Source organism: Ictidomys tridecemlineatus (genome assembly GCF_052094955.1).
Source record: "Ictidomys tridecemlineatus isolate mIctTri1 chromosome 1 unlocalized genomic scaffold, mIctTri1.hap1 SUPER_1_unloc_4, whole genome shotgun sequence".
Classification (NCBI taxonomy): domain Eukaryota; kingdom Metazoa; phylum Chordata; class Mammalia; order Rodentia; family Sciuridae; genus Ictidomys; species Ictidomys tridecemlineatus.
Window position 1 is genome coordinate 748,976 of NW_027520945.1, and position 27,089 is coordinate 776,064.

At 47.3% G+C, this 27,089-nt stretch overlaps 1 protein-coding gene, 1 long non-coding RNA gene and 2 pseudogenes across 3 annotated transcripts; 3 read left to right on the top strand and 1 right to left on the bottom strand.

The window, feature by feature from the left end:
- Positions 1-26: 26 nt before the first annotated feature.
- Positions 27-22,678, bottom strand: LOC144372202 (uncharacterized; annotated as a pseudogene). Its single transcript, XR_013432246.1, has 5 exons — positions 22,119-22,678; positions 8,900-8,958; positions 6,521-6,678; positions 1,985-2,099; positions 27-1,143 (listed from the first exon to the last, which is right to left on the bottom strand). The product of XR_013432246.1 is annotated as an uncharacterized LOC144372202 (transcript).
- Positions 2,291-3,928, top strand: LOC101963675 (neuromodulin-like). Its single transcript, XM_078035591.1, is given in 3 exon segments — positions 2,291-2,737; positions 2,739-2,831; positions 3,007-3,928. Coding segments are annotated over 3 exon segments (705 nt in total). The 5' UTR covers positions 2,291-2,510; the 3' UTR covers positions 3,392-3,928.
- Positions 11,554-12,587, top strand: LOC101964447 (olfactory receptor 2T33-like; annotated as a pseudogene).
- On the top strand, positions 21,048-26,684 carry LOC144372203 (uncharacterized). The gene is made up of 2 exons (XR_013432247.1): positions 21,048-21,847; positions 25,889-26,684. It is a non-coding gene; the product is annotated as an uncharacterized LOC144372203 (long non-coding RNA).
- Positions 26,685-27,089: the final 405 nt, after the last annotated feature.

Below are 27,089 nucleotides of genomic sequence, written 5' to 3' on the forward strand. Positions count from 1 at the left end.
CCAAAGCAAAACAAAATCCCCAAACCCACAGATAAACAAACATTTTATATTGTTAAATTATCACAATTAAATTTTTAAAAATATCATTAAAGTAAGAGGTACCAAGGACACCTGCCCAGAGGATCCAGGGAAGAAAATGAGAAGGCCCCCAAAGTTTTGTTTGCAAATGTTAGTCTAATAAACTTTTTCACCTGAATTGCGGTTATTTTAAACTCTAAAGGCTCCATTTCTAAGTCATAGTCAGACTTAGAAAATCACTACAAGCAAAAAGCAAAGAGCTGCTCGAAGACACTTTGCATCTGAAGAACTAGATTTTTTTCTTCTCCAGAAAAAAAAGGTAAGAATTTCTGATCAAAAACACGTCCACTAACTAGCTTTATTTTGTATTCATATACATTTCCAGGTGATATGAAAATTGAAAAAATGCCAGGCAGAGTGGAGCACACCTGTAACCCCAATGGCTTGGGAGGCTGAGGCAAAAGGATCTGGGCACTGGATCCAGGTGCTGCAGGGGGTGCTGTAGGAGGCACTGCAGGGGGGGGGTGGAGGGGGGTGGTGGAAGATACCTAGGTTCCATGAGGATCCGGGAGTGGCCAAGCCAGTTCATCAAAAAGCAATGAGCTAAGAAACTCAGTGAGACCCTGTCTCTAAATAAAACACAAAATAGGGCTGGGGGATGTGGCTCAGTTCCTGAGCTCAATTCCAGGTTACCCCAAGTCCAAAAAAATCAGCTCCCCACGCACAAAAAAAAATCAACATTCCCTGTCATAAAAAGAAGATAAGTGGTGCAAATCAGGTGCTCATTCTAGTCATGCAGGAGGAGAGCATTCATTTAGTGCTATTAGTTTTCTGTTGTCCACCCTGGTGAAAGGGCTGTGAGGGTCATGGACAGGTTAGTAAACCTCCCCGGTGACCTTTCCCTGGCTGCCCTGTTCCCAGCACAGGAAGCCAGCCCCTGCCACCCCCGGCCAGCCCTCCCAGCCCCCTGCTCCTGCTTCCTCGAAGGCTGGCTGCGCCCTATCTGTCTTGGTGGCACTGTAGATCTTCTCCATGGGGAACATGGAACCCAGTCCGTACAGCAAGACTTTGGCCAGGGCAGGGTTCAGTAGGGTGGTGGTGACCAGCACTATGACACAGTTGGGCCTGAGGAAGGAAACTGGGGATTAGAACTCAAATGTACCCAGGCCAGGCCTCCCCACCCTGCAGCAGGAGCCTGGAGTCGGTGATGACTCTGGGGCCATGGTCAGGTGTGGGTGGAGCCCAGGGATCCCCTAGCTCTTCCTGTCTTCAGGCCTCTAGCTGGTTGATGTTAACATGTAACGTGAGTGTAATACTTTGCTTATTTTTAAAAATATTTTTAGTTGCAGATGGACACAGTACCTTTATGTATTTACTTTTATGTGATGCTGAGGATGGAACCCAAGGCCTCACACATGCTAGGCAAGTGTCCTACCACTGAGCCACAACCTTGCTTATTTAATAGCAAATGTTTATTGTAAGATCCATGTGTTTGTTTAATTAGCTGCAAGTGTCTAGGTGATGTAATTGGTCACAGGGACTGAATGTAGGACAATAGGGAGGGTGGGGGCAGGGGCAAACTGGAGACCAAGTGCCAGTTCTGAGCTCCATTCTAGCCTTTTTATTTTATTTTTTTGAGACAGCCTTTCTAGGTGCTGAGGTCAGCCTTGAACTTGCATTATTCCTGCCTCAGCCTCCTGAGTCACTGGGACTGCAGGTGTAGGCCACTGTGCCCAGCCCCTTCTGATCTTTGGAGAGAATCCAGAACCCTGAGGCCTGCTGGACCCCAAGAAGTCTCTGCCGCTACTTGCTGGGGTATGCTATCAGGGCAAGGCAGCCACTGTGCCTCCCACAGGAAGCTTAGGAAGGGCTACTGGAGGCATCCAGCTCTCCTATGTGTGGGAGGTGGAGCCACCAGTCTCCTGGAAAGCTCAGTGGTGCAGAATGAAACAGGGCTCCTACTTGCCGGGAGTTGATGAGGTTTAGTGCCTTCAGAAAGTGCATGAGCCAGAGGTCTGTCAGCGCCTCCAGCTCTGCTCAGAGCTGTAGCCAAGTCTCTCTTTTGGGAGCTCCTATCAATCCTGCAGAGAAAAGAAATAGAGGTGCTGTGATTATATTAAAAATGGTAGAGGGAGGAGAGAAGAAAAATCAGGGATCTGGGGCGGGTGGAGAAGAGGGAAAAGAAGAGAAGAGAGAAGAGGGAGGGAGGAAGAGAGAGAGAGAGAGAGAGAGAGAGAGAGAGAGAGAGAGAGAGAGAGAGAGAGAAAGCGAGAGCGAGCATGTGCGATGAGCAATAGCTGTGGACCTTACAGTTGCTGCTAACTGCCCTGGTGTGTGTGAGGGAGAGAGAGAGAGGGAGGGAGGGAGAGAGAGCGCGCTAGCGCGAGAGAGCGAGTGAGCAAGCGAGCAGAAAAGAGGTGGAGAGGGGGGGAATAAGAAAGAGAGAGGAGGAAAGGAGAGAAGGCAGGAAGAAGGCAAGGGACGATACAACCATGCTGTGCTGTATGAGAAGAACCAAACAGGTGGAAAAAAATGATGAGGACCAAAAGATTGAACAAGATGGAATCAAACCCGAAGACAAAGCTCACAAGGCCGCGACCAAAATTCAGGCTAGCTTCCGTGGACACATAACAAGGAAAAAGCTCAAAGGAGAGAAGAAGGGCGATGCCCAGGCTGCTGAGGCCGAAGCCAATGAGAAGAAGGAGGAAGCCCCCGCTGCCGAAGAAGGAGGGAGAAGGCCCGGCTGCCGAAGGGGCCCCAGCCAAGGCTGACGTGGCCGGCAAAGCAGGAGACACCCCGAGGAGAAGAAAGCGGAGGGCGCCCCCGATGCTGCCCCTGAGCAGGCGGCCGCCCAGGCGCCTGCCCCCTCGGAGGAGAAGGCCGGCTCTGCTGAGACAGAAGCTTCCACTGACAACTCGCCGTCCTCCAAGGCCGAAGACGTGTCCGCCAAGGAGGAGCCTAAACAAGCCGATGTGCCTGCTGCTGTCAAGCGGAGGGCGCCCCCGATGCTGCCCCGGAGCAGGCGGCCGCCCAGGCGCCTGCCCCCTCGGAGGAGAAGGCCGGCTCTGCTGAGACAGAAAGTGCCGCTAAAGCTTCCACTGACAACTCGCCGTCCTCCAAGGCCGAAGACGTGTCCGCCAAGGAGGAGCCTAAACAAGCCGATGTGCCTGCTGCTGTCACTGCTGCTGCTGCCACCACCCCTGCTGCAGAGGATGCTGCCGTCAAGGCAACAGCCCAGCCTCCGACGGAGACCGCCGAGAGCAGCCAAGCCGAAGAGAAGATAGAAGCTGTAGATGAAACCAAACCTAAGGAAAGTGCCCGGCAGGATGAGGGTAAAGAAGAAGAACGTGAGGCTGACCAGGAACATGCCTGAACTTTAAGAAATGGCTTTCCACGTCCCCACCCTCCCCTCTCCTGAGCCCTGTCTCTCCTGCCCTCTCTCAACTCCACTCTGAAGTTTCCCTTCCTGTCCTGCTCACGTCTGTGAGTCTGTCCTCTCCCGCCCACTAGCCCTCTTTCTCTCTGTGTGGCAAACATTTAAAAAAAAAAAAAAAAGCAGGAAAGATCCCAAGTCAAACAGTGTGGCTTAAAAATTTTTTGTTTCTTGGTGTTGTTATGGCGAGTTTTTGGTAATGATGATCCAATCATTTTGGGAAATTCTTGCACTGTATCCCAGTTTTTTGATCTGGTGCGTGTGGCCCTGTGGGAGTCCACTTTCCTCTCTATCTCTCTGTTCCAAGTGTGTGTGCAATGTTCCGTTCATCTGAGGAGTCCAAAATATTGAGTGAATTCAAAACCATTTTGTTTTTCTCCTTTTCAATGTGATGGAATGAACAAAAAGGAAAAAAAATTCAAAAACCCAGTTTGTTTTAAAAATAAATAAATAAAGCAAATGTGCCAATTAGCGTAACTTGCGGCTCTAAGGCTCCTTTTTCAATCTGAATATTAATAAATCATGAGAGTAATCAAAAAAATAAATAAAAAAAAATAAAAAAATAAAAATGGTAGAGGGACAGAGTTGGGGAAGGGGAGTGAGCTACTGTACCTGGAGGACTCAATCAGATGGCACCTAGCGCCAACTTCAACCCAGCAGCCCCTCCTAACCTCTCCTGGGGTCACCTGATGGGTTGATGAATACATCCACTGACTGATACTGCCACCCTCCATCAGGCCATCCATCCACCTGTTTATCTACTCAGCCATCCATTCACCATCCATCCATTCATCCATCCATCCATCCATCTATCCATCCATCTTCTTATCCATCCACTCATCCATCCATCATCTATTCATCCATCCATCCACCATACATCATCTGTCCATCATACATCCATCTATACATCTATCCATCCATCCACTCATCCATCCATCCATCCATCCATCATCTATCCATCCATCCATCCATCCATCCATCATCCATCCATTCACTTACCCATCCATCCATCCACTTATCATCCATCCATCCACTCGGCAGGGCTATGTGTGCAGGGATGATGACCTCACTGTGACACAATCCTGCCCTGAGTCTGTGCTGTCTGCCATCACCTTTTCCACTGGGTGACCCACCACTCAACAAGGCCCAGCAGGATCTAGACACTCTCCTCCCATCCCCCACCTCGAGCCCCTCCAGCTTCCCCTGCCTCTTTATCTTCCTGAAAAGCAGAAGAATCGTTGTTCGAAGGGATTTTTCATTTGCTGTTTGTGGAGAAAACACAATGATTGGCCTCCCATCATCCATCCTTCTTTTTAGTAAATATTAAAAATTTTAAAAAATCTTCATTTGTAATAAAACCTTTTGTTTTTAAGGGGCTGGTGCTCTCTGGGCTAAAAGTCTCCATTGCCAGCTTCTGCTCAGCTAGGTGTGCTCATGTGATGGAAGTTTTGGCAGGTGAACAGTGGAAGTGCTGTGTGGCTTCTTGGAATTGTCCTTAAAGAGAGGACAATGTCAGGCACAGGCTCCAAGTCTGCTATTGGCCTCTGGGATGCGACTCCCCGAGTGCCTCCTATCCAGCCTGTGTCCTGAAGTCACCCCCTGTGAGCACCCTCCCCCCTCAGCACCAGAGAGTCTGTGCTGGCCTCTGGCTAGAGGCTGCAGTCCTGCACCTGGCTCGTTCTCTGGTGCTAAAGTAGCTGGTGGACTGGGGCTGGCTCCTGCCAGTGGTGATACCCTATTGACACCAGGGTACATCACCCCAGCGTGGGGAGAACAGAGCAGACTGACGAAGCCCAGGGCATTTCCTGGGCCTTGATGTGGTGGGGGAGCAGAGGGCCTCCACTGTCTCCCTACTCAAGCACACGGCTCCCTCCTGTCGAAGGCCCTGCAGCTAGGATGTGTCAGCATGGGGCAGAGACGGATCCTGTCCGGGATTAAAACCGACTTTCCTGGTCCTGGGAATGGAGGCCCAGGAAATGGAAGGCCCACCCCTGCTGTCTTAGACCCTCATTCTCCTCCATGTGCCAGGCCATCTAGAGACCCCAAGGCCTCCTGAGGTTCTCCCATTGAGAACCACTGGCCTGGAGAATCCTGGAATTACTGACCCAGGAGGTGGCCATTGCCCACCAACCCACCTCCAGCCCCCTTCAGACGCCTCCTTTAGGTGGCGAGGAAAGACTGCATGTGACAACCCGGGGACCCTGAGCCTCAGGCGGCTGCAGCCAGACCCAGAGAATCAGCCGACCCAGAGAATTGGCTGCAGACATTCTTGAGGGAGGGGAGACGGGGAAACTTGTTTGGAAACCAGTGGCTCCTGGTACCCCATTGTTACTGAGGGAATCGTATTAAAGACACAGATTCTGAGTTAGTGGCTTGGGACAGGGACTGGGGTTGTGCATCTCTGTCCAGCTCTGCACTGCTCTGGACCCAGCCCTGGCCCTCAGGCTGCAGGGCCCCAACATTTCCTGGATGCCTGCTGGAGCACAGACCCTGGCCCAGCTCTTGAGTTTGGGATCAGCAGGTGTGAGGGGGCACAGACCCTGCATTTCTCAGGAGTCCTCAGGTGGAGGCCGCTAGTGAGGCCAGGAGGAGGAGACCAGCCGTGTGGGGGAGTGGGCTCCCAGAGGTCTCCTCAGCAGCAGGGATTTGCTGAGAAACTTGGGGAAAGTTTATTTTAAAATCAGGACAAATGTGACCAGGAGTCTGAAGCCTTTCCAAGGAAGGGAAAATGCCTGGCCAGTCCTCTGGGGTCCCCTCCAGCCCCCGGAGCCTACTTCACTTAGCCTTGGTAAGTTCCTACAGCTGCCTTTAACCTCTTTGAATTCATGAGACAAAAAACCCAGCCGACTCCAGGCTCCGTGACCACTTTGGAGAGCCTCAGGTCCAGCTAGGGGCACTTGACCACGCCCAGCTTATGCTCTGGAGGCCCAGTGCTCAGGGACAGGAAGTACCCTCTCTCCCAGGCTTCCTCCCCCTGAAAGTCAGGGAATCAAATGCTACCGGCTGGTCCTGGGGACTGTTGCTGCTCTCCCACTGCCCAGTCCCTCCTGTGGAAGTCTCCGCACTCACTGCCCACGTTGTCCCGGTAGGTGTTATACATCTCCTTCACCCGGTAGCGGAAGGCCAGCTTCCTCATCCAGTCCACGCCGCCGTGCACCCCGGTGCTCAGGCACAGGCCAGCCCCCAGGGCTGCACTGTGGAAGCCATCGGTGGAGAAGTTGTAGGTTCTAGGGAGACAGGTGAGGGCACAGCGGAATTAGTGTCCTTGCTCTGGGAGACACAGGGCTTGAGGGCCCACAGGTGGCTCTGGAGTACCTGTGCGCCCCTGCATGAGCTCAGGATAGCACGTGTGCACCTGGGAGGAGCAGCACTGGCACCCCAAAAAGGCCGTGTCTCCTGCTCCTCTCTAAGCAGCCCACACCCCTTTCTTCTGTGTCAACAGAGCCTCTAGCTTCTTCGGGACACGATGGATTCCCCTGCAGGTAGTGGCCACCCCAGGAATGCCTCTGTCCTCTCCCTTTGGAATTCTGAGCTCCAAGGGAATTCCACAATAAACGGCTGGGATTGGATCATCCTGATGGAAGAGTCCAGTTAATCCCCTCTACGGGGATCCCCAAGTCCCCCCGAGAAGGTCTGGCCCCACCACTCCTCCCTCCCGTGTCTTCCCACAGACATTCTTTCATCTTTTTTCAAAGGAGGCGCACTCCACTGCCAAGTTGGTGCTTTGCAGATATGAACCTCGACCCCCAGAGAAGCATGTTAGGCTAAGGAATTCTCTAGCCAGGAAACTTTAGAAGTGACACAAAAAATGGCATTTCCAAAGGTCAAGGAAACACATCCCACTAAAAAAGGGGGCAGAAGCCATCCTCTGGGACCGTGCTGGGCACTTTTCCACCTCATTCTCTTTCCACCGAGGAAGGGGCAGGACTTCTAGCCATCACGGCCCCCTGAGTCCAGACCCCAACTCCTGACCACCCTGCCACCCTCCCTGTCCAGTGAGACTCCCATCCTGCCAGGACTTATTTTTAAAGAACTAACACTGCCTATCAATTTGGAGAATGCCCTGAGTAGATGCCCAGAGATAGAGGCCCTTTAAGGAGGGTGGGGTGGGGTGTCCAGGGGGACCGAGGGGTCAGTAAGAGTGGGGCTCTGGAGCTGGGCTGCTCAGGTTTGGATCCTGCCTTTCACCAGCTATGTGAGCTTGGGCAGGTGTCTTGATCTCTCTGTGCCTCAAGTTCCTCAACTATGACAAGGGGTGACAGGAGAGTCTCTTAGGGCTGCCTCTAAGATGCCATGGATTAACCCACAGGAAGCATTGAAAGCAGGGCAGGCGCTCAACAAGGACCTTGAAGTTGAGTCTCACTGCCAACCGATCCCCTGTACCCACCAAAAAAAGAGACATTTGATGCTTGGTGCTGAGCCTATAGTAGGCTCAATATAGTGAATATTTCCTGAATGACTAAATGGAGAATTTGACTTGGGGAAACACCCTTGGACAGTGGATTCCTGGCACGAGATACCAGACAGCATAGCCCGAGGCAGGCTCCCAGCAGCTGCAGGGGAAGCACCAACCCTGGACCCTGGTGTCTCACTGCCTTGAGAGGGAGCCTGGCTCCCAGAGATGACTTCATGGAAATGTAACTCTGATCTGGCATTACTTACAACAGGAATCAAGCCACGGGATGGCGCTGCTCCTCACCAGCCTGGGGACAGACGGATGTTCTGGATGGCTGATCAGATCACTTATGAATGTGCTGGGCTTTGGAGAGACTGGCAGAGCGCCTGGCAAGGACTCTGTTCTGGTTCAGGTGTGGGTGGGGAGATACCTACACCCGTAAACAGTATCCAGGATGGATTGGAGGTGCTGAGCTGTGATGATTTGGGGTAGGCACCGAGGAGCTGTGGTTCTGTTTTGGTCATGTCTCCCCAGGGGCAAGCTTGGGACATTTCTATTTCACTCCTCTGAAAGCTGCCTCGTTTTAATCAGGCAGCCGGTTACCTGATTTCCAGAAACCATCTTAAGAGAGTTTTCCCCTGAAAACCAGAATCACCACTTATTTGTTCAGGAAGTGTTTCTTGAGTATTGACTAAATCAATTTTTTTATTTTGTATTAAAAATACATGCCAGCTAACGAATGTCATGAAGTCTCCAAGGGACATGGATCAAACTCTTGATGGCAATGATTTTTTGGGGGGGAGTGAGTTTTTATGATATGCACCCACAACTCCAGTAAACTGGGACAGAGAGTGAGTGACGCAGCAGAGCCCGAGGTCAGAGGTGACAGAAGAGGTGACAGAAGAGGCTGCAGAGGGGAGCAGGGTTGTGCTTTGAGTTCAGAGGGGCTCAGGGTCCAGATCTGGCTAGTGACGGGTGCCTCTGATCCACGTGACTAGCCCTCCCCTCCTGAGAATCAACTGATAGACATTTCTGATTCCCCAGATTCCCACCTTAAATCTTGCCCATTGTCATCTGATGAGACGTCATCAACGTGGATCTGGTCACAATCCTAAGGGGAATTTGGAGAAGAGAAAGAAGAAACAGGCCTGGTGAATGTGATGTCGGCTTGCAGAACCGGCTCCTCTAGCCACAGGGGCGGGTGAGCTGGGCTGGGAGCCCGTGCTGGGGTCCGAGGCTGGGCTCCGCCACTGGGGGTCAGAGGTGCTCTTGTGGGGTCTCCTCTCTCTCTCTGTCTCTGGTTTCCTATTAGGCAGCTGGTTGGCCCTGAGGGAGTTAGAGCAGAAAATTTATCTCCCAAATTTGGACAGTTTTGCAAGGAAGAGGGGACTGCGGGTGAAGTGTGTGACACTGGGGGCTGAGGTGCAAACCTAGCCTCCCCAGCCTTCCATCCTCCAGGAAAAATGGCAGCCCTGGTCATGATGAGGTGGAGGCCTTTGCCTCCAAGAACCCCATGTTCTCCCAGTGTTAGCTTCTGGGGCCACCCTCTGGGTCCCAAAATTTGTGACCATCACTGCCTGAACACCGTGTCCCAGGCATGCTGTTTCCACCCCCACAGGCCTGTGGCCTCCTTTTCTTAGTCCTCTTCAAGTGCTCAGCGGCCACCTGTACCCAGGGAGTTCTGTACTGGATTCTGCGCACATTTCCACCATCAAAGAAAATTTTATGGGCAGCGAAACTCTAGAGGGATACAGGCTGACTCTCCCCTGGTTGTAAGTTCAGTCGGGGAGGAGCAGAGACCTCGTCATTTAGCCTGCCATGGGTTGCAAAACATGCTTTTGGAATGAGGGGCAACAGATCAGCTCGGGGGAGCTGTACAGGAATAAGCAAAGTGTGCTGCCCACAGCCAGTGGGGCACTAGTGACCCTCGAGAAGAAGGGAACTCTGACACACCAAGCAGCACCCATACACCCGAGTCAAGGTCATGGACAGCAGGTAGAGCAAACAGAAAAGGACAGGAGTGACTTCCTACAGGTGCACTTCCTAGAGTCACTGATTTATGGAGGGAGAGAGAATGGAGGCTGCTAGTGGCCTGGGAGAAGAACGGGGAGTTCTCTCTAATGGTTCATGGTTTCATTTTGGGGAGATGAAAAGAGTTTTCAAGGTAGACACTGGTGAAAATTGTATCGATATGTGAATATACTTAATGTCACTGTGTCACTGTTCACTTAAAGATGTTAAATACAAAGCAAAAAATTAAAGGAACTTGCCCAACATCCTAGAGTTACTGAATTACATAATGATTTCTAAACAGGTCTAAAGCTTAGCCCGTCTTTAACACTGAGAAGCTGGAGTAGGGAAGAATGGGTTGGGGTTTCCTCCAGCCTTGGGAAGCCAGTGAGAGCCATGGCCAGGGTTTTCATGTGGTCACCAGGCACACAGATCATGCTTCAGAGATTTGGGGGTGTGCAGAGCACAGAGGTTGGCAGGTGAAGACATATTTGACAAAGAAGAATGTCCACAGGGTGGAGCAATCCAAGGCAGGATGCTCTCTAGGCACGACTAGCATTTGGACTTAGGGTGGATTTTGGCGCTCTGTAAGAGCTGCACACCTTCTGCCATGTAAGTATGATGAAACAGGCAGATCCCTGAGGACAGACTAGTAGCCATATCTGTCCAGTTCTGGGCTTCGTCATCCAGTTCTAACAGGAGAAGATCAAAAACAAAAATTGATTTAAAGATTTTGATTCTATGGGGAATGAGGAAGAAATTAATGTTTCTGCACACTTTTGTAATAAAGAACCAGATTTTTCCTTACCCAGTAAATAGTGCATCTTTAAATCAATACAAAGCACTGTTGAAGGATGAATGAGAGAGTGCATTGAGCAATAGAGCTCCCCACTAACTAACTCAAATAACACTGATTACCTTAAGTTTGAAACTGTGGAAGTGACTAAGGTACTACCAACTTTACATGAAGTTATGCTTCTGTCTGCAGACGTTGTTTTCCTGCCTTCTAGATCTGAGAAGGTAAGCCCTCCAGTTTTAGAAAGGGCTTTCCAGATTCAGTAAGTGTCAGGGAAAATTCATGATTTTGGTAGTTTAACCAAGTTTCATGTGTTTTAGATTTGGAATCTTCATTATTAAGTACATCATTTTTCGAAAGTAAGCTATTGACAATTAATCTCTAAGAGTATTGATCATGCAGGACACCACTAAAGTATCAATATGAATGACACACGTACACCATTTCCTGCTCACCTATTTATTTGGGCACCAAGTAACTAAAAAGCCTCTCTTGCATGTCAGTTGCAACTTCGCAGGAATTGGGATTTGGTATGCCAATTTTGGTATGCCAGTCAACAAATGAGGTATTTATCATGTGAAACTTCAAAATTACAAAAAAAAAAACCTCTTTAAGTTAATTTTATCTTGATTTAAACATGTTTAAAAAGTAGATGAAGCTGGGCACGGTGGCACATGCTGGTAATCCCAGCAGCTAGGGAGACTCAGAATTGCAGGTTAAAAGCCAATCTTAGCAATGGTGAGGCACTAAGGAACTCAGTGAGACCCTGTTTCAAAATAAAATACAAAATAGGGCTGGGGATATGGCTCAGTGGCCAAGCACCCCTGAGTTCAATCCCCAGCACCAAAAATAAAAATAAGAAGAAAAATGAGAGATGAAAGTTTTGAAATAGGTTTCATTATTACACATGTGATTATTTAAAAGGATATAAATAACAAGAGGCATTTTAAAAATTAATCTCTCTCCTATGTTTCCACTGACAGTGTCTCTTCTGTTGTTTGAAATCATGGAAAATGGGAACACCAGTTTTGACTTCATTCTCCTAGGTCTCTTGGATCACTCCAGAGCCCAACAGTTTCTCTTTGGGATGGTTCTGAAAATAGCTTTCACAGCTCTAGTGGGCAATGCCCTTATGATTCTCCTGATTCAACAGGACCTCCGGCACCACACACCCATGTACTTCCTCCTGAGCCAACTGTCCCTCATGGATGCCATGCTGGTTTCCACCACTGTGCCCAAAATGGCTGCTGACTACTTGACTTGAATCAAGTCAATCTCCCCTGCTAGCTGTGGCTTGCAGATCTTCTTCCTTCTCACTTTGTGTGGTGGGGAGTGCTTCCTCTTAGCAGCCATGTCCTATGCCCGCTATTTGGCCGTATGCCACCCACTGCGCTATCCCATGCTCATGAGCTGGCCACTGTGTCTGAGGATGACCATGGGGTCCTGGTTCCTTGGAGCATCTGAGGGGCTGATGTAGGCAGTTGTTGCCCTGAGCTTCCCGTTTTGCAGGAGGTGAGAGATAGACCATTTCTTCTGTGAGGGCCCTACTCTGGTGCGCTTGGCTTGTGCTGACACATCTGTCTTTGAGGATGTCATGTACTTCTACTGTGTGTTGATGCTCCTGGTACCCTTCTGCCTCATCCTGACCTCCTACAATCTCATCCTGGCTGCTGTCCTCCACATGCGCTCCACAGAAGCCCACAAGAAGGCCTTTGCCACCTGCTCTTCACACGTGGCTGTGGTGGGGACTCTTTTATGGAGCGGCCATTTTTATCTACATGAGACCCAAATCCTACAGGTCAGCTCACCACGATAAGGTGGTGTCAGCCTTCTATAGCATCCTCACCCCTATGCTGAAACCCCTCATCTACAGCCTGAGGAACAGCAAGGTCAAGGGGGCCCTGAAAAAGTGTGTGGCCACTGTGTGCCCTTGACATTATATTAATAATACACTAAGTTGTCCCAGCTTTTTGTGATTGGGCAGAGAGACTGGTGGGATTTTTAGAGTGGTAATTACAGGGACCCCTACTTATGAATGGGAGAGAGGATCCACATTGCCCAGGAGAAACCTGGAACCACTGATGTTGTCTTTGAAAACATTGTTGACCTTAGCTGAACACTGAGTGCTGTGGCCATAACTTTTGAAACTTGAGGTTCAAGAGCAAAAGTAGCATGCTTTTCTTTTTCCTTCTTTGCAGTTTCACATGTATATTTACTCTTAGCAAAGATCTCTGCAACCTCTGCCTATAATTCTTTTCTTTTCTCATTAAGTGAAGAGGTTCATCTTTTCAGGTCAGACTGGAGCATTGCTGTGCCAGATTCTATACTTATGGATTATTCATTTCTGGATTTTTAAATTTTAGGTTTTCAGTTTGTAGTTGATTGCAGGTAACTGAGTCTCTGGTGCACAACACCAGAGAAAAGAGAGAACTACTGGATTCCCTTGGATCTGTATATCTGCCCCCCACATTTTACTTATCAATAAACCTGCATGTTTTAATGAACTTTTACTCAAAAAGTGAATTCACTATTCCAGCAATTTGGGGATTATTATCTATGTTTCAACTGAGGTATACTTTTTAAGAAGTACGGTGCTCACAACCCAGCCTTTTATTTCAAGTAATTTCAATAAATACAAGCCTAATAGTCTACACTGTTATCAAGAAAGGCTACATTCACCAGCCACCCAAGTCCCTCCACCACCAGTGAAGCACCCTCAAGAACGACCATGGATCTTCTGTTTATCCCATCATTTAGTTTGGCCTGTTCTATTTTTGTCCTTAGAACCCCATGATGAATAGTCCTACATCCTGTGTTTTTCTCTCAGTTCAAAGATTCCTCTGCAACTCTGCTCTCACCAGTTCTTCACTCCATTTAATTCCTACAGGTCTTCTATTGTCTAAAATGCAACAATGTGTTACCCCATGTATTTTGGAGGATGACTGGACTATGTTCAGTTTGGATCTGTGGAAACTAAAGCTCATTTGTGGGATCAAAAGTTGTTGTTGTTGTTTTTAATTACTATTATTTAGGTTGATGGATGGTGAACTTTTTCTTAACTTGTTTGCTGAAACAGAATGTTAATATGACATTTCCACCAGCACAGTGCTCAAGATTCTTTTGCATCCACTGTTATCAGACTTTTTTTAGAACTTCTAGTGAGTGTGTTGGTAACTTATTTTGTTTTTAGCTTGGCTTCCCCTAATGGCTGTGAAAGTTCTATATTTTTGTACTATTTTACTGTCTGATTTTTTAAATTTTATTAACTGGATGTTTTTATTTTTGGAAAGAAATAATAAAGCATGTAGTCTCCCCAATGAGCTCAACTTGGTAGTTCATTCATAGACCATATATGACATTTAAAATGCTATATAAAATTTAGTATAAAAGAAAAAAAAAGAAATTATATATTCAGTTGTTTGTTATGTATTTTCAAACACTCACTTTAATTCAATGGCTGAAGATGAACTGTTTTTACTAATTGTGTATTTGTGTAATATATCTTCATCCTCTTTCATTTTACTTGAAATAATAAAACTTACATGTTTGGTTATACTATGCATTTTGTTTTGTTCAGTATTTTTATGTTGTGCTAGGGATAGAACCCAATGCCTCATGCATCTTAGGCAAGCGCTCTATCACTGTACCACAACCCCAGCCCTAGAGTAAACCCTTTAACACAGTCTTCCATTTCTATTAGAAGAATGATGACATTGAGAATCTGAATTTTTATAGAAACATTTTATGCTAGATTATAAAATATTAGATTAAAATGATAAAAATAGAATTTCAAAAATGACGTTTCAGGGGTCAGACTATATGTTTTATCTTTAACTGGTGAATTTTTATAAACCTATACTAATTTTCAGGCAAGACATGTGGCAAGCTTGCAAAGCTCTTAATTTTAAAATAAAATAATTAAACATATTTATGTGTTGTAAAAATATCTAGATATTATTTGTATAAAAGCCAAAGGAAAAAGTAATTAGTACAAATTCAACCCCAAGACAATAAAAATAAAATACTCAGAGATTAACTATTTTGTTTTTTACTTTGACTTATTATGTTCTCATCTGAATTACTTCTTTCACAACTTTTTATTTTCTTGAGTAACATTTAGAGCAAATTTTGTTTTTCATTTTAAAATAACATATTTTAGAGCAAGTTATTTCTAACACTCTATCCTCTGTAACTTTCAGATCTTTCTTGAAACATGGATATTGCTAAAGTACAGGCCAACAGAGTGGATTGCATTTCCAAGAAAGAGAGAATTCATTTGCAAGTGGGGGTGGGGGGTGAGGGGGTGGGGGGTGGTGGCTGCTGGGGAAGACAAGAACAGATTGAGCACCTGTACTCTAAACATCCAAACTCCAAACCCTGATGGTCTCTAACTCCATGAAACAAATGGAAAATCCCAGCCAGGCAGGGTGGTGCAAACCTGTAATCCCAGAGGCTTGGGAGGCTGAGTTAGGAGGATTGCAAGTTCAAGAGAACCTCAGCAACATATCAAGGGTCTAGAAATTCAGCAGGACCCTGTCTCAAAATAAAAAAAAAAAATAAAACACACTGGGGTGTGGCTCAGTGGTGAAGTGCCCAGTACAATAATAATAACAATAAAGTTGCAGAATAAAATTCTAAAAATACAGGCCTGGTGGCATACAGCTGAAGTTCCAACTATGTGGAAGGATGGGGCAGGAGTATTGCTTGAGCCCACAAGTTCAAAACGAGCTTGGGCAAAAAGAGGCCCCATCTCAAAAAAAAAAAAAAAAAGTTACTGTACAAAACAACCTTGAGTTATGCATACAAGGATGTATCAAATGCAAATGAATTTTGTGTTTACACTTGGGTCTCAGCCCCAGGATATTCAAAATTTTAAAAATACTAATTCTAAAACACTTCTAGTTTCAAGCATTTCAGATTCTCCACACTCAGGAGAAGGGAAAAACTGGCCCATTAACCTAGGTCTCTCCAACCCTAGAGCCAAATTCTTTACCACAGGCAATGAAGCCATATCCTGTTCTGGGAATTACAGCTTGTTAATATGCTCAACTTTTATGCTTTTAGCTAAGAATAAAATGAGTCAGGCACAGTACTACACACCTGAATCTTCTGGACTGCAGAGGTTGAGATAACAGGATCCCAAGTTCAAGGTCAGCCTGGGCAACTTGGAAAGATCCTGTCTCAAAATAAAAAATAAAAAAAGATTGGGGTAAGGCACAGTGGCACACACCTGTAATCCCAGTGGCTTGGGAGACGGAGGCAGGAGAATCAAAGCCAGCCTCAGCACAAGAAAGGCGCCAACCAACTCAGTGAGACCTTGTCTCTAAATAAAATACAAAACAGGGCTGGGGATGTGGCTCAGTGATAATGCACCCCTGGGTTCAATCCCCAGTACCAAAAAAAGGGGGTACAGCTCAGTGGTAGAGCACCTCTGGTTCCATCCCTATTATCGCAAACACATGTGCACACACACACACATATGCACATACACAAATCAATCTATTTTTAAATCTTTTTAAAATATTTTGTTTTATATAGCACTTTGATCTTTCTTTTCTTTTTCTTTTTTTTTTTATACAGCAGTTTTCAAGACTGATCTGGGTTCTAATTCGTTTCTGCCTTAAATAACTGCCTAACCTTTCGGAATCACAGTTTACTCATCAGTAAAACAAGGATTAAAAATAAGGCCAATATCAAAGGCCACTGTGTTATAAATGAGAAACTGTTGGCTCAGAGCCTGAACCTGCAGGTCCTAAATACACATTTTTTTCTTCCTCCATGGACAGGTAGTGAGTCACACAAACATGGTGATTTAAGTTCCGGGCTCTCAAGTACAAGGTATGCATGACCTGGAAATGCCTTGGAGGCACCCAAACAGGCAGGCTCCCTGCTGATACCCAGATACCCCAGGGGATGGGAAGCCTAAGGTGAGAGCCTTTGCCCAAGGTCTCTCCATCCCTCCCAGCTTCCTCTGGTTGCTGTAACAAACTACCACAAATTTAGTGGCTAAAAATAATGCATATGTGGGCTGGGCATGGCTCAGTGGTAGAGGGCTCAGAATGCCTGAAGCCCTGGGTTCCATCCCCAGCACCACAAAAGGAAAAAAATAAATAAAGCAAAGCAAATATATTGTGGCTTCTATTACAGTTCCAGAGAGTAATACTCCAAAATGGGTCTCACTGGGCTAATGCCAGGTGTCAACAGGCTCTGCTCCTTCCAGGGAGAACTGGCTTCATGGCCTCCCCACAGGCATGGCCTCCCCAGAGACCTGGCCTCCCGGCTTCCTGGCTGCTCCTTCCTCTCCAGGAAGCAGCACAGTACCACCTCATCTTCCTGACACCCTCCTAGCTCTGTCTCTGACTCTTTAGGACCCTGAGATTGCAATGTGCTCACAGGGACAATCCAGGATAGTTCTTCATCTCAAGGTCATGAACTTTCTCTCATCTGAAAGGTCCTTCTGCCCCTACTCTAATACCTTATCAGGTGAACCAAAGCTAGAAAATGACTCCAATCTCCACTGCACACAAGCTGTGACCTCCGGAGGTTAACACTAACACTTAACACTCTTAAATACGTGTGTTAAGAGACTTAGGCCTGCTGGGCATGGTGGTGTACATCTGTAATCCCAGCAGCTCAGGAGGCTGAGGCAGGGGGATCTCAAGGTTGAGGCTAGCCTCAGCAACTTAGCCAGGCTGTAAGCAACTCAGTGAGATCTTGCCTCTAAATAAAATATAAAAAGGGCTGGGGATGTGGCTCAGTAGTTATGCACCCCTAAATTCAATCCCTAGTATAAAAAATTTAAAAAGAGAGAGATGAAGACTTGATTCCACTAACCAGCATATTTCTGATCTGCTAAAGAGCAGTCAGGGGAGGAAAGAAGGGCCTCCTGAGTGAGGTGGTCATTCAGGCCATGGGTGCAGATGCCCTCGCCAGAAGGGGAGGAGGTCCAGGACAAAACCATGGGCAACTGCCACGTGTAGGAACCAACCGAGGGTGGTGGGGCAGGAGTACCCACAGTGCTAGTGGGGAAGAAACAGAGGACAAGATACAGGATCTCAACGACTCAGGGCAGACCAGGGGAATGAAAGCACATGCCCACTAGCCCACAAGGCTTGGAATGTTCTCTGCAGCATTATTAACAAAGCCCCGAGCTCAAGACCTTCCCAACGTCCATCAAGGCTAGTGGATAAACCAAAGTGTCAAATCCTCACAATGGAACTCTAGTAAGCAGTAAAAAGGGACTTCAGTAACATTCTACTAAGTGAAAGAAGCCAGACGAAGTAAGGTTCCATTTATATCAACTTCCAGAAAGGGCAAATGAAAGCAGTCAGAGGTTGCCTGGAACTTACAAGAGGGATTAATGGGGACTTAGGGGTCAAGGAAATGTTCACAAAGTTGATTGCATGACTCTGTGGATTTATTTTTAAAACAAAATCAATGAACCATAGCCTTACAACAGGTATATTTATGTTATGTTAAAGTACACCTCAATAAAGCTGTTTTTTTTAAATCCTGGTGATAGAATATGTATCCAGATGAGCAGCTCTTCCTTCTCAACCTACTTCATCTGCCAGACTTCCTCATCTCCCAAGTGCAAGGAAATCAAACATCAAAGCATCCCTGCATGACCTGGCCACAAAACCTGGAATTATCATGGCCAGGTGAAGTGTTGGGTCGGCCGGAGCTCACTGCACTTCCCAGGTAGCACAGGGCTTCTACATGCCTGGAGGAAGTACTTGACATAGTTATCTATTTTCCTGAATTTGGTAAGAAAAGAACAATGAAGTTGTGACATTTCTAAATTTTCTACCATCAAAGGCAGGCCCTCCTCTTAACAAAGAATCCTGGAGATCCCCAAAGGCAAACCACACACACACACACACACACACACACACACACACACACACACAATTATTACTACCAGCCCCAGTAAATACCTAAGGCAAATTAAACATCACTGTTCCAAACTCTACATGCACCAAGGGTCAAAGTGACCCTTCCATTGTACAATTTACTCCCACTGAACAGATGAAAGACCCAGGCCCACAGAGATGAAGCAGGCTTCCCAAGATCATCCTGCTACTAAGAAGCAGAGCCTGGACTGGAACCCAGCTTCTTGAATCCCAAGTCTAGGCACCTGACACCCAGTCCCTGGTGTTCCATCCAGAGGGACTCCACACCATCAGAAGCAAAGGTTGCAGTGTCATAAAATGCTTCCCAGCAGACTGGCACAAGTGCCTAGTTTCCCAACTCAGGACTGCCATTTTGACAGTCCTCGATCCCCAGATGCGGAACCTTTCTCATGGGAGGAAAGAACCTTGGGGCCAGAGGCCTCAGCAAACAGGCAAATCTTGGGAAGTGTTAGTAACACTGTCCCCTCGGACATATGGCACCTTTTTTCTGACTTTTCACCTAAATCCCAACTTACAGCATTTTCTATCTTTTGGTTTGGGGACTAGGGATTGAACCCAGGGTGCCTTGCCACTGAGTCACATCCCCGGCCCTTTCTTTTTTTTTTTTTTCTTTTGTTTTTGAGACAGGCTCTTGCTTAATTGCTAGGGAAGCCTTAGACTTGCGATGCTCTTGCCTCAGTCTCCCAAGAGTGGGCCAACTGCTGCCAGCCTCCCCATAGCTTTATTATGAGGGACATCAGGCAAAATGAGTAGATTGGATCCACATTTATGCCCCCCTCACTGATTATCTCTGTGATCATTTGAACAATTAATATCATTACATCTTTGTCTACAAAATGAAGAAACTAGAAACTGATCTCAAAAACATGTTTTTTTTTGGTGGGGATGGACACAGACCGTTCATCTCAAGTGCCCAGCAGAGGCTGACTATCCAGCAGGAGTCTCTCCTTCCTTTAGCACACCCTCCCACCCCCACAGTTATATTCAGGAAGCCTTTGTTCCCAATGTATTCTAAACACCAGAATTCCCACACTGACATTGCTACTCTCCAAAAAATGCAGATTATAACTGAACTGGGCTTATATATCTGTGGAGTGCAGGCCTAGCATGCTCCAGGCCCTGGCTTTAATCCCCTAGCTCTACCCCCCCAACACACAAAAAAAGGCAAATGCATAGCACTCCAGATACATGACTTGAATCTGAATCTAGATCACTGATTAGAAAATAAATCAGTTCTTGGGCTGGGATTGTATATCAGTGGTAAAGCACTTGCCTAGTATGTGTGAGGCACTGGGTTCGATTCTCAGCACCACATATAAAAGAAATAAATCAATAAAGTCCATCAATAACTAATAAAAATATTTTAAGAGAAAAGAAAATAAATCAATTCCAAAAAAAAAGTCAGTTCCCAAACTGGCAAACTCTAAAATGAATATCACCCTCCATTCCAATCCCAACCAGAAATCTTACTTTTTAAAATACAAAATTACATATAGCACAACATCCAGACCTCCACATGAGCAGTGCATATTTCTATTATCGATTAAGAATAATTCCTTGTGGGGCTGAGGTTGTGGCTCAGAGGTAGAGTGCTCACCTAATATCCATGGGGCATTGGGTTCGATCCTTAGCTACCATATAAAAATAAAGATGTTGTGTCCACCTTGGTACAGAGGCAGTTTTTTTTTCCATCCAAATCTTTTCAACCAGTTTATTGAATCCATAGCCACAGAGGGCCAACTGTTAGAAGGGGGTCTGGGATGGAAACTTAAGTTACCCAGGAAATTACACAGAGCACCCACACCTGTTGGGCAGGTGGAATCACTTGGCACAGATCCTGCACTTGGTAGGCGGTTCCTAATTGTTCATGACCCAGCTTTAGAGTCTGTTTATCATTTTAACTCATTAAAAGGTTTACTGCGGGTGGGCTATGCATGTTCCAGGCCGATACATGATTTGAATCTGAGTCCACATCACTGTTTAGAAAATACATCAGTTCCAAAACAAACAAACAAACAAACAAAATCATTTCCAAAACTGGCAATTCCAGGCCTGGAGCGCAGTGAATGTAAAAATTAAAATATAGAACTGGGGCTAGGGATGTAGTTCAGCAGAAGAAAAGTTCGCCTAGCAGGCAGGAGGTCTTCGGTTTGATCCCCGGCACCACAAAAAACCCAAGGGAGAAAAACACAGAACAGCAGCCGCTGCGGTGGCAGGCGCCTGGGTGCAGCCCTTAACCTCAAGCTTGTTTCTTCAGTATAACTTCAGCCAGGCGTTCTCCGCAAGACTCAGGAAAGCCAGGGGCGAGGGGTCCCCATCCGGCTACGGGTAACAGAACATACTCACGTGTATATGATCATACATGTAATTCATACTCGTGTATATGTATATTATATATTTCTACATTTTTAAAAATTCCACTGACACCGAGGGAAGCCACCCCTCCCACCGCACTTTTGCATCTCGGTTCCAAGTTACTGACCTGCCACAGAGAAGTCCCAGAGAGGGTGGGTCCTAAGGCCGCAGACCCCGCCCCGCTGCGTTCTCAGCCATCGATGGGCATCACTCACACCTGCGTGGTCTGTGAAAATGCCCGTCTTCAGGTCCCACCCCCCAGGAACTCTGATTGGCGCGTCTGGGCGAAGCCAGGGAATCTGCATTTTCAGGAGCTCCCCCAGTCCTCATTCCCAGGTGCGTCTGTTCCAGGTGATGCCACAGCCCCTCAAAACCTCAACAGGTCACCTGCATCCACTGCACGGAAAAGCGGCAAGACACAAAGTAGTAACCCGTGTTCTAAGGAAGGGAAAACCCATCAGTCTGGGATGGCTTCAGAGAGTCCCTTTCCACAGCCCGGCGTGCCTCTTCCACACCTAAACTGCCCTCGCGGTCGGCCGCTGCGGGAAGGGCACGGCATTGGCAAATCCTATCCCTACCAGGGGACTCTTTCCCCAAAACTGGGGAGGGTTGCGGGGACAGTGTCGTCAATCCGCCAACAGGAGCCCCTCCCACCGAGGGGCAGCTGCCTGTTCCGGCCCACCTAAGGACAGGAGGCAGGTGGTCTCCCCTCAGCCTCTACTGACTGCGACCTGGAGGCGCTGATGGGGGACCCCGCGGAGAAGGCCAAGCCCTCCCCCCATAAGGCAGCACATCTGCATTAGCGAGGAATGTTCCGTGAGCACAGCAAGCCTTCCTCCAGACCAAGTCGAGATTACAACTGCAGGGAGTGATCTCGAAACAATAAAATGACGATAAGGCACGGAGGATTCTAATTCCGCACGCCGGTAAACAGCCTTGGGCGGGCGGGCTTCTCAGGGTTTCCAGAGGAAGGTGGGCGAGGGAGCGAGGCAGCCAGGCTCTCTGGCCCAAAGGGATGGGCTCAGGCTGGGATGGCTTCAGAGAGTCCCTTTCCACCACCTGGGCCGGCCCTGCCGCAGCTCATGGCGCCCAACGCGGCGCACAGCCAATCTGTCAGGCCCAGCTGGCCGGAGCGACGGCACCCAGGCTCCCAGGCGCACACGGAAAAAAGAGGGGCGGCCCGCCGGGCCCACTCACCCAGCGCGGGGCCTGCTGTTCATCTGCTTCTTCTGGCGCATGGGCTGCAGCGGGATGTTGTCCTTCATGTTGGTGGCGACGCCTGCCTTGGCGGCCTCGCCCCCTACGCCGCCCCGGGGGAAGAGGCAGCGGTAGCGGGCGGGTCGGACCTGCAGCGAAGGGGCGAGGTCGCGAGCTCCAGGCTACGCGTAGCGCCGCCCCCGCGGCTCGACCGATGGACACGGGCGCATCGAGAGCCCTAGCTGCGAGCTGCGCCCGCTTACTCCGCGCCGCGACTGCGGGGGAGGGGGGGGGCGGGGGGGGCCCTGTCCGCGCCACCACAGCAGCCGCAGTGTCCCCTGTCCTGGGCCCGCGCAGTGCGGCCCCCATGCGCGCCCACTTGGCCACGTCCCGCCCTATGCGCGCCTTGCTGCCTCACCCCCAGCCCCCAAGCACTCACTCACCCGCCAGCCCTGCTCAAGGCCTACCCATCTCCAGCGATCAGTCATACACGCACCTTTCCACACTCACCCCATCACAGGCACAGTCATGTTCACACATGCACACATCCTGCCACACTCAACCCCCAGCAACACCCATATCCTCAATTACGCGCACTGCACACGCAGGCACAACCAACCTCATCTCACCCCCTTTTGGTCACTCTAGTCTGTTCACCTTACATCTCACACATGTGTGCTCCCAAGAATTATAATCACATGGGGACATATACCTTGGCATACTGAGCTTTTCAGACTCCCTCACCCTTTATTCACCCTGTCTGGATCCACACCCTCACTCTCCACTTATACTCCTGGAATTCACAACCGCACACACTGCCTCATTCATGGGAACACCCTCACACTTCCTGGCACACTCTATTCCCACATTCACAACACCAACCATCTCTTCAGACTTACACATGTGCCCCACACTCAGTCCTCAGACATGGAGTCAGGCTCTACCACGTGTCCTGTGATTCACAGTCACACCCAACCCCTTCCACATCCACATTTGCACCCACACAATGTCTACGACCCAAAAAATTTCCAAAGGGCTGATAAAGTTTTGTGAACACAAGAAAAAAATTTGGGAAAGAGGAAGGAGGTTAAAAGTCAATATGTAAAAAGCCTCAAAATGTAATAATAATAAATCAATCTAAAACTAAAGCAAACTTTTATTTTTTAATTTATTTTATTTATTTTTGAGTACCAGGGATTGAACTCTAGCATTTAACCACTGAGCCACATCCCCAGCCCTATTTTGTATTTTATTTAGAGACAGGGTCTCACTGAGTTGCTTAGCACCTCCCCATTGCTGAGGCTGGCTTTGAACTTAGGATCTTCCTGCTTCAGCTTCCTCGGCCACTGGAATTAAAGAACATGCCACCAAGCCTGGCTTAAAGCAAATAGTTACATGTAATTATATTTCATGTTGGATGTGGACAGCTTTTAGTATGTTTGCCTCCGTATAGGGTGTAACCACCAAATACCCCATTGTCTGGGGCACTGGGTGAAAAAAAATTGTGGAGCTATAAGGATCCCAACTAAGATATGTCCTAAAGAAGTTGCTTAAGAAAGGAAGCATGTCAAGGCTGGGGATGACCCTGGGTTCAATCCTCCAAGGCTGCCATTAAAAAAAGAAAAAATAAAAGGAAAGGAAAGAAACATGTAGTTAGAAGCTCCTGCATGTAACTTTGAGGAGGAAATAGCATTCTTTGGCTAATAGGCCTTTGCTTCCTGCTCTCTCTCTCCTACATCCAGAAGGATGCTCCACATGTAGGACACAACAGCCACCCGCTATACCTCCCTGGGCCAGCCCCTTCAAGCCCCATCCTCAGATCAGCTGCAACCAGTTGATATATTCAATAAACATGAGCTATTGTTTTTATCAAGCACCTAAAAGCTGCACAGAGTTCCATGTTTCCCCAACTGTAATCCAAGTGTGAATGATCAAACCTACTTCACAAGTGAGGAAACAGAAGCTCAGCGTGGCTGTACAAAACCACGGGTTAGCCAACAGCTAGGCTAGGATAAAAGCCGGGTCTTTATGCTCCAGAAAGCAGGACCCACACTTTTCATGACACTTCCCGGCACTAACTAATCCTGATTCCAGATACATTCAGTCTCCCTCTGGTCCTTAAGGAGGAACCTATGTCTACTTTTCCAACTGCCTTATTTTCTAAAATATGCGGTACCAGGCATGGCCCCCTCATTGAGGGTCCTAATGTCACTGCCACCTCCTCCCAGCTTCGGAGCTTAAGGCAAGTTAGGAGATCCGCAGGACCTAGGCTTCCTAATCTTAAAATGGGGATACTAATGGTAACTGCCTCCTAGGATCCTTAGAAGGTGCACATGAGGGGACCATGTATGTTAAGAGGGTGCCTGGCACAAAGGAAGCTCTGTGAGGCTCCTCACAACAGAGTGTCAGAAGGATTCAGTACTATGAGAGCATGGGAATGGATTTTTCTGTTTGTTTGTTTGGACCTCACTAAGTTGCCTAGGGGGGCCTCAAACTTATGGTCTCTCTGACACAGGCTCCTGATCTCTGAAATTAGCTGGACAGGGTGGCACATGCCTGTAATACTAGCAACTCAGCAACTGAAGCAGGAGAACAATTTGAGGCCAGCCTGGGCAACTTAGTGAGGCCTTACGCAACTTATAGAGCACCTGTCTCAAAATAAAATACAAAATATATAAAAGGGCTGGGGAAGGGGCTGGGGATATTGTTCAGTTAGTAGAGTGCTTGCCTCACATGCACAGGCCCTGGGTTGAATCCCCAACACCACAAAAAATAAATAAAATAAAATAAAAAATAAAAGGGCTGGGGAAGATATAGCTCAGTTAGTAGAGTGTTTGCCTCACATGCACAAGGCCCTGGGTTCAATACCCAGCACCAAACACACATACACACACACACACACACACCCAAAAAATGGCTGAAGATGTAACTCAGTGTTAAGCATCCATGCATTAAATCCCCAGCATCCCCCCCCCCCAAAAAAAAAAGTTCATAGTCACTGAGATTACCAGCATGTGCTATTGGGATGGGACAGATGGATTTTGAATCATAATTAATAGTCTTTTGTTTTGTTTTGTTTTTTGGTCTTAGTAGTCTTCAGTTTACAGAAAACTAGATCAGACAGTAAAAAGACCTCCACATGTTCCATAATCAACCCCAGGCTTGACTCACAGTTTCTCTCATTAACATTTTGCATTAGTATGTATGCACATCCAGATGAAACTTTTTTCATTTTATCAATATAATTTTTCTCTAGTCAACATATATTACTACTTTCACAATAATGTTTTCTTGAAATATTTTTTTTCTTTTTTAATGTTTATTTTTTAGTTGTAGTTGGACACAAAAACCTTTGTTTTATTTATTTATTTTTATGTGGTGCTGAGGATCGAACCCAGGGCCTCTCATGTGCCAGGCGAGCGCTGTGCCGCTGAGCCACAACCCCAGCCTGAAATAAAATTACTACATAGAAACTTTCTTTACTTTTTTTCATTAAACAGAAAATCTTAAAGACCAAAAATATGTCCCTATGAAGCCCCTCCAAAGGTAGTAACACCTGCATATAAAAATAGGGGGAATTATGGGTGGCTTTTTATTGCTTTTGCTTCTCCAAATATTCTTTTTAATAGTAGAGGAGGCATTTTTTAAAAACTGCCTTCCAGCAAGGCTGCCTCAGAAAGCAAGACTCTTTTTTTGGGAGGGGGATCTGCATTTCTCATAGCAGTCCGGTTCACCTGGGCTTAGCTGACTGCGATCTTCTTTTCCTCCAGGAAGTGAGGGAACTGATGTTTGGCAACACTGTCGGCAACACCTGGCTTCTCCACCTCAGCACTGCCCCCAGACTGGGAGTCCATCTTGGAGATCATGGCGCTGGGGCCACAGAGCTGGCCCCCAGGGAAATGGGCAGGGTGGGAATACCACTCTTGATCATGGAGATCTCGTTGTTCTTCACGGCCAGGCCACCATTGAGCACACTGGTGTACTGGTTTCACAGACAAGAACAGGGTTTCCATCCATACCCAACAGGGCCATAGTGTTCTCAATGGCAAGCTTCCTCCTGCAGTGAGCTGAGTTATTGTTTGCCCTATGTGTCATGTAGTGGACCTGTGGACAGGATAGAGTTTTTTTTAGCAAATATTCTACTGCAAGTGTGGCTTTGGCTCTACCCAAAGAGTGTCTCTCAATATACTTTTTTTATTTAGGAAGTAAATTATTTAAAATATAAAAATAAAAATTCAAATACTGGGTAAAGGGGAAGCAAAGATCTGGCAGTATCTGGCCAGCACTCTTGCCTAGAGAGACCAAGGCAGTACCTAGACTCTTGTCTGTGTGTGTGTACTTATGCGAACACCTGCTACATGCCAGGCACTGTTCCAAATTTCAAGGTCAATATTTTTGCTATTCAGCTTGTAATCCCAGTGGCTTGGGAATTGGAAGGCTGAGGCAAAAGGATCACAAGTTCAAGGCCAGCCTCAGCAATTTAGCAAGGCCCTCAGCAACATATCAAGACCATGTCTCAAAATAAATAATAAATAAAAAGTGCTAAAGATGTGGCTCAGCAGTTAAGTTGCCCTGGATTCAATTCCTGGTACCATTAAAAAAACAACAACAACAAAAACCAAGGCCTTGGGTTCTATCCCCAGCACTGGAAAAAAGAAAAAACAGAAATCTGGTTGAGAAAGCTACAGAAGGCCATGGTGACAAGGAGATGCTATTCAATGTAGGTCTTCCTAAGAAAAGACCCTACTACCTGTCCCCTGGCTTTTCTTCAACATGGATGCTTTCCATAATTGTTTCTCCTGCCTGCCCTTCAAGGTTTTGCATAATTTTTAGCTTCTTTAAAAGTTTAAAAATGCTTGCATGAGGTATCAGTATTCTCAGGCACTCAGTGCATCTTTACTGACACCCTGGAGACCAATGGCCACCCCATGGGCCGGAACAGAAGAGGCTGCTTGTGCATCACTAGTGCTG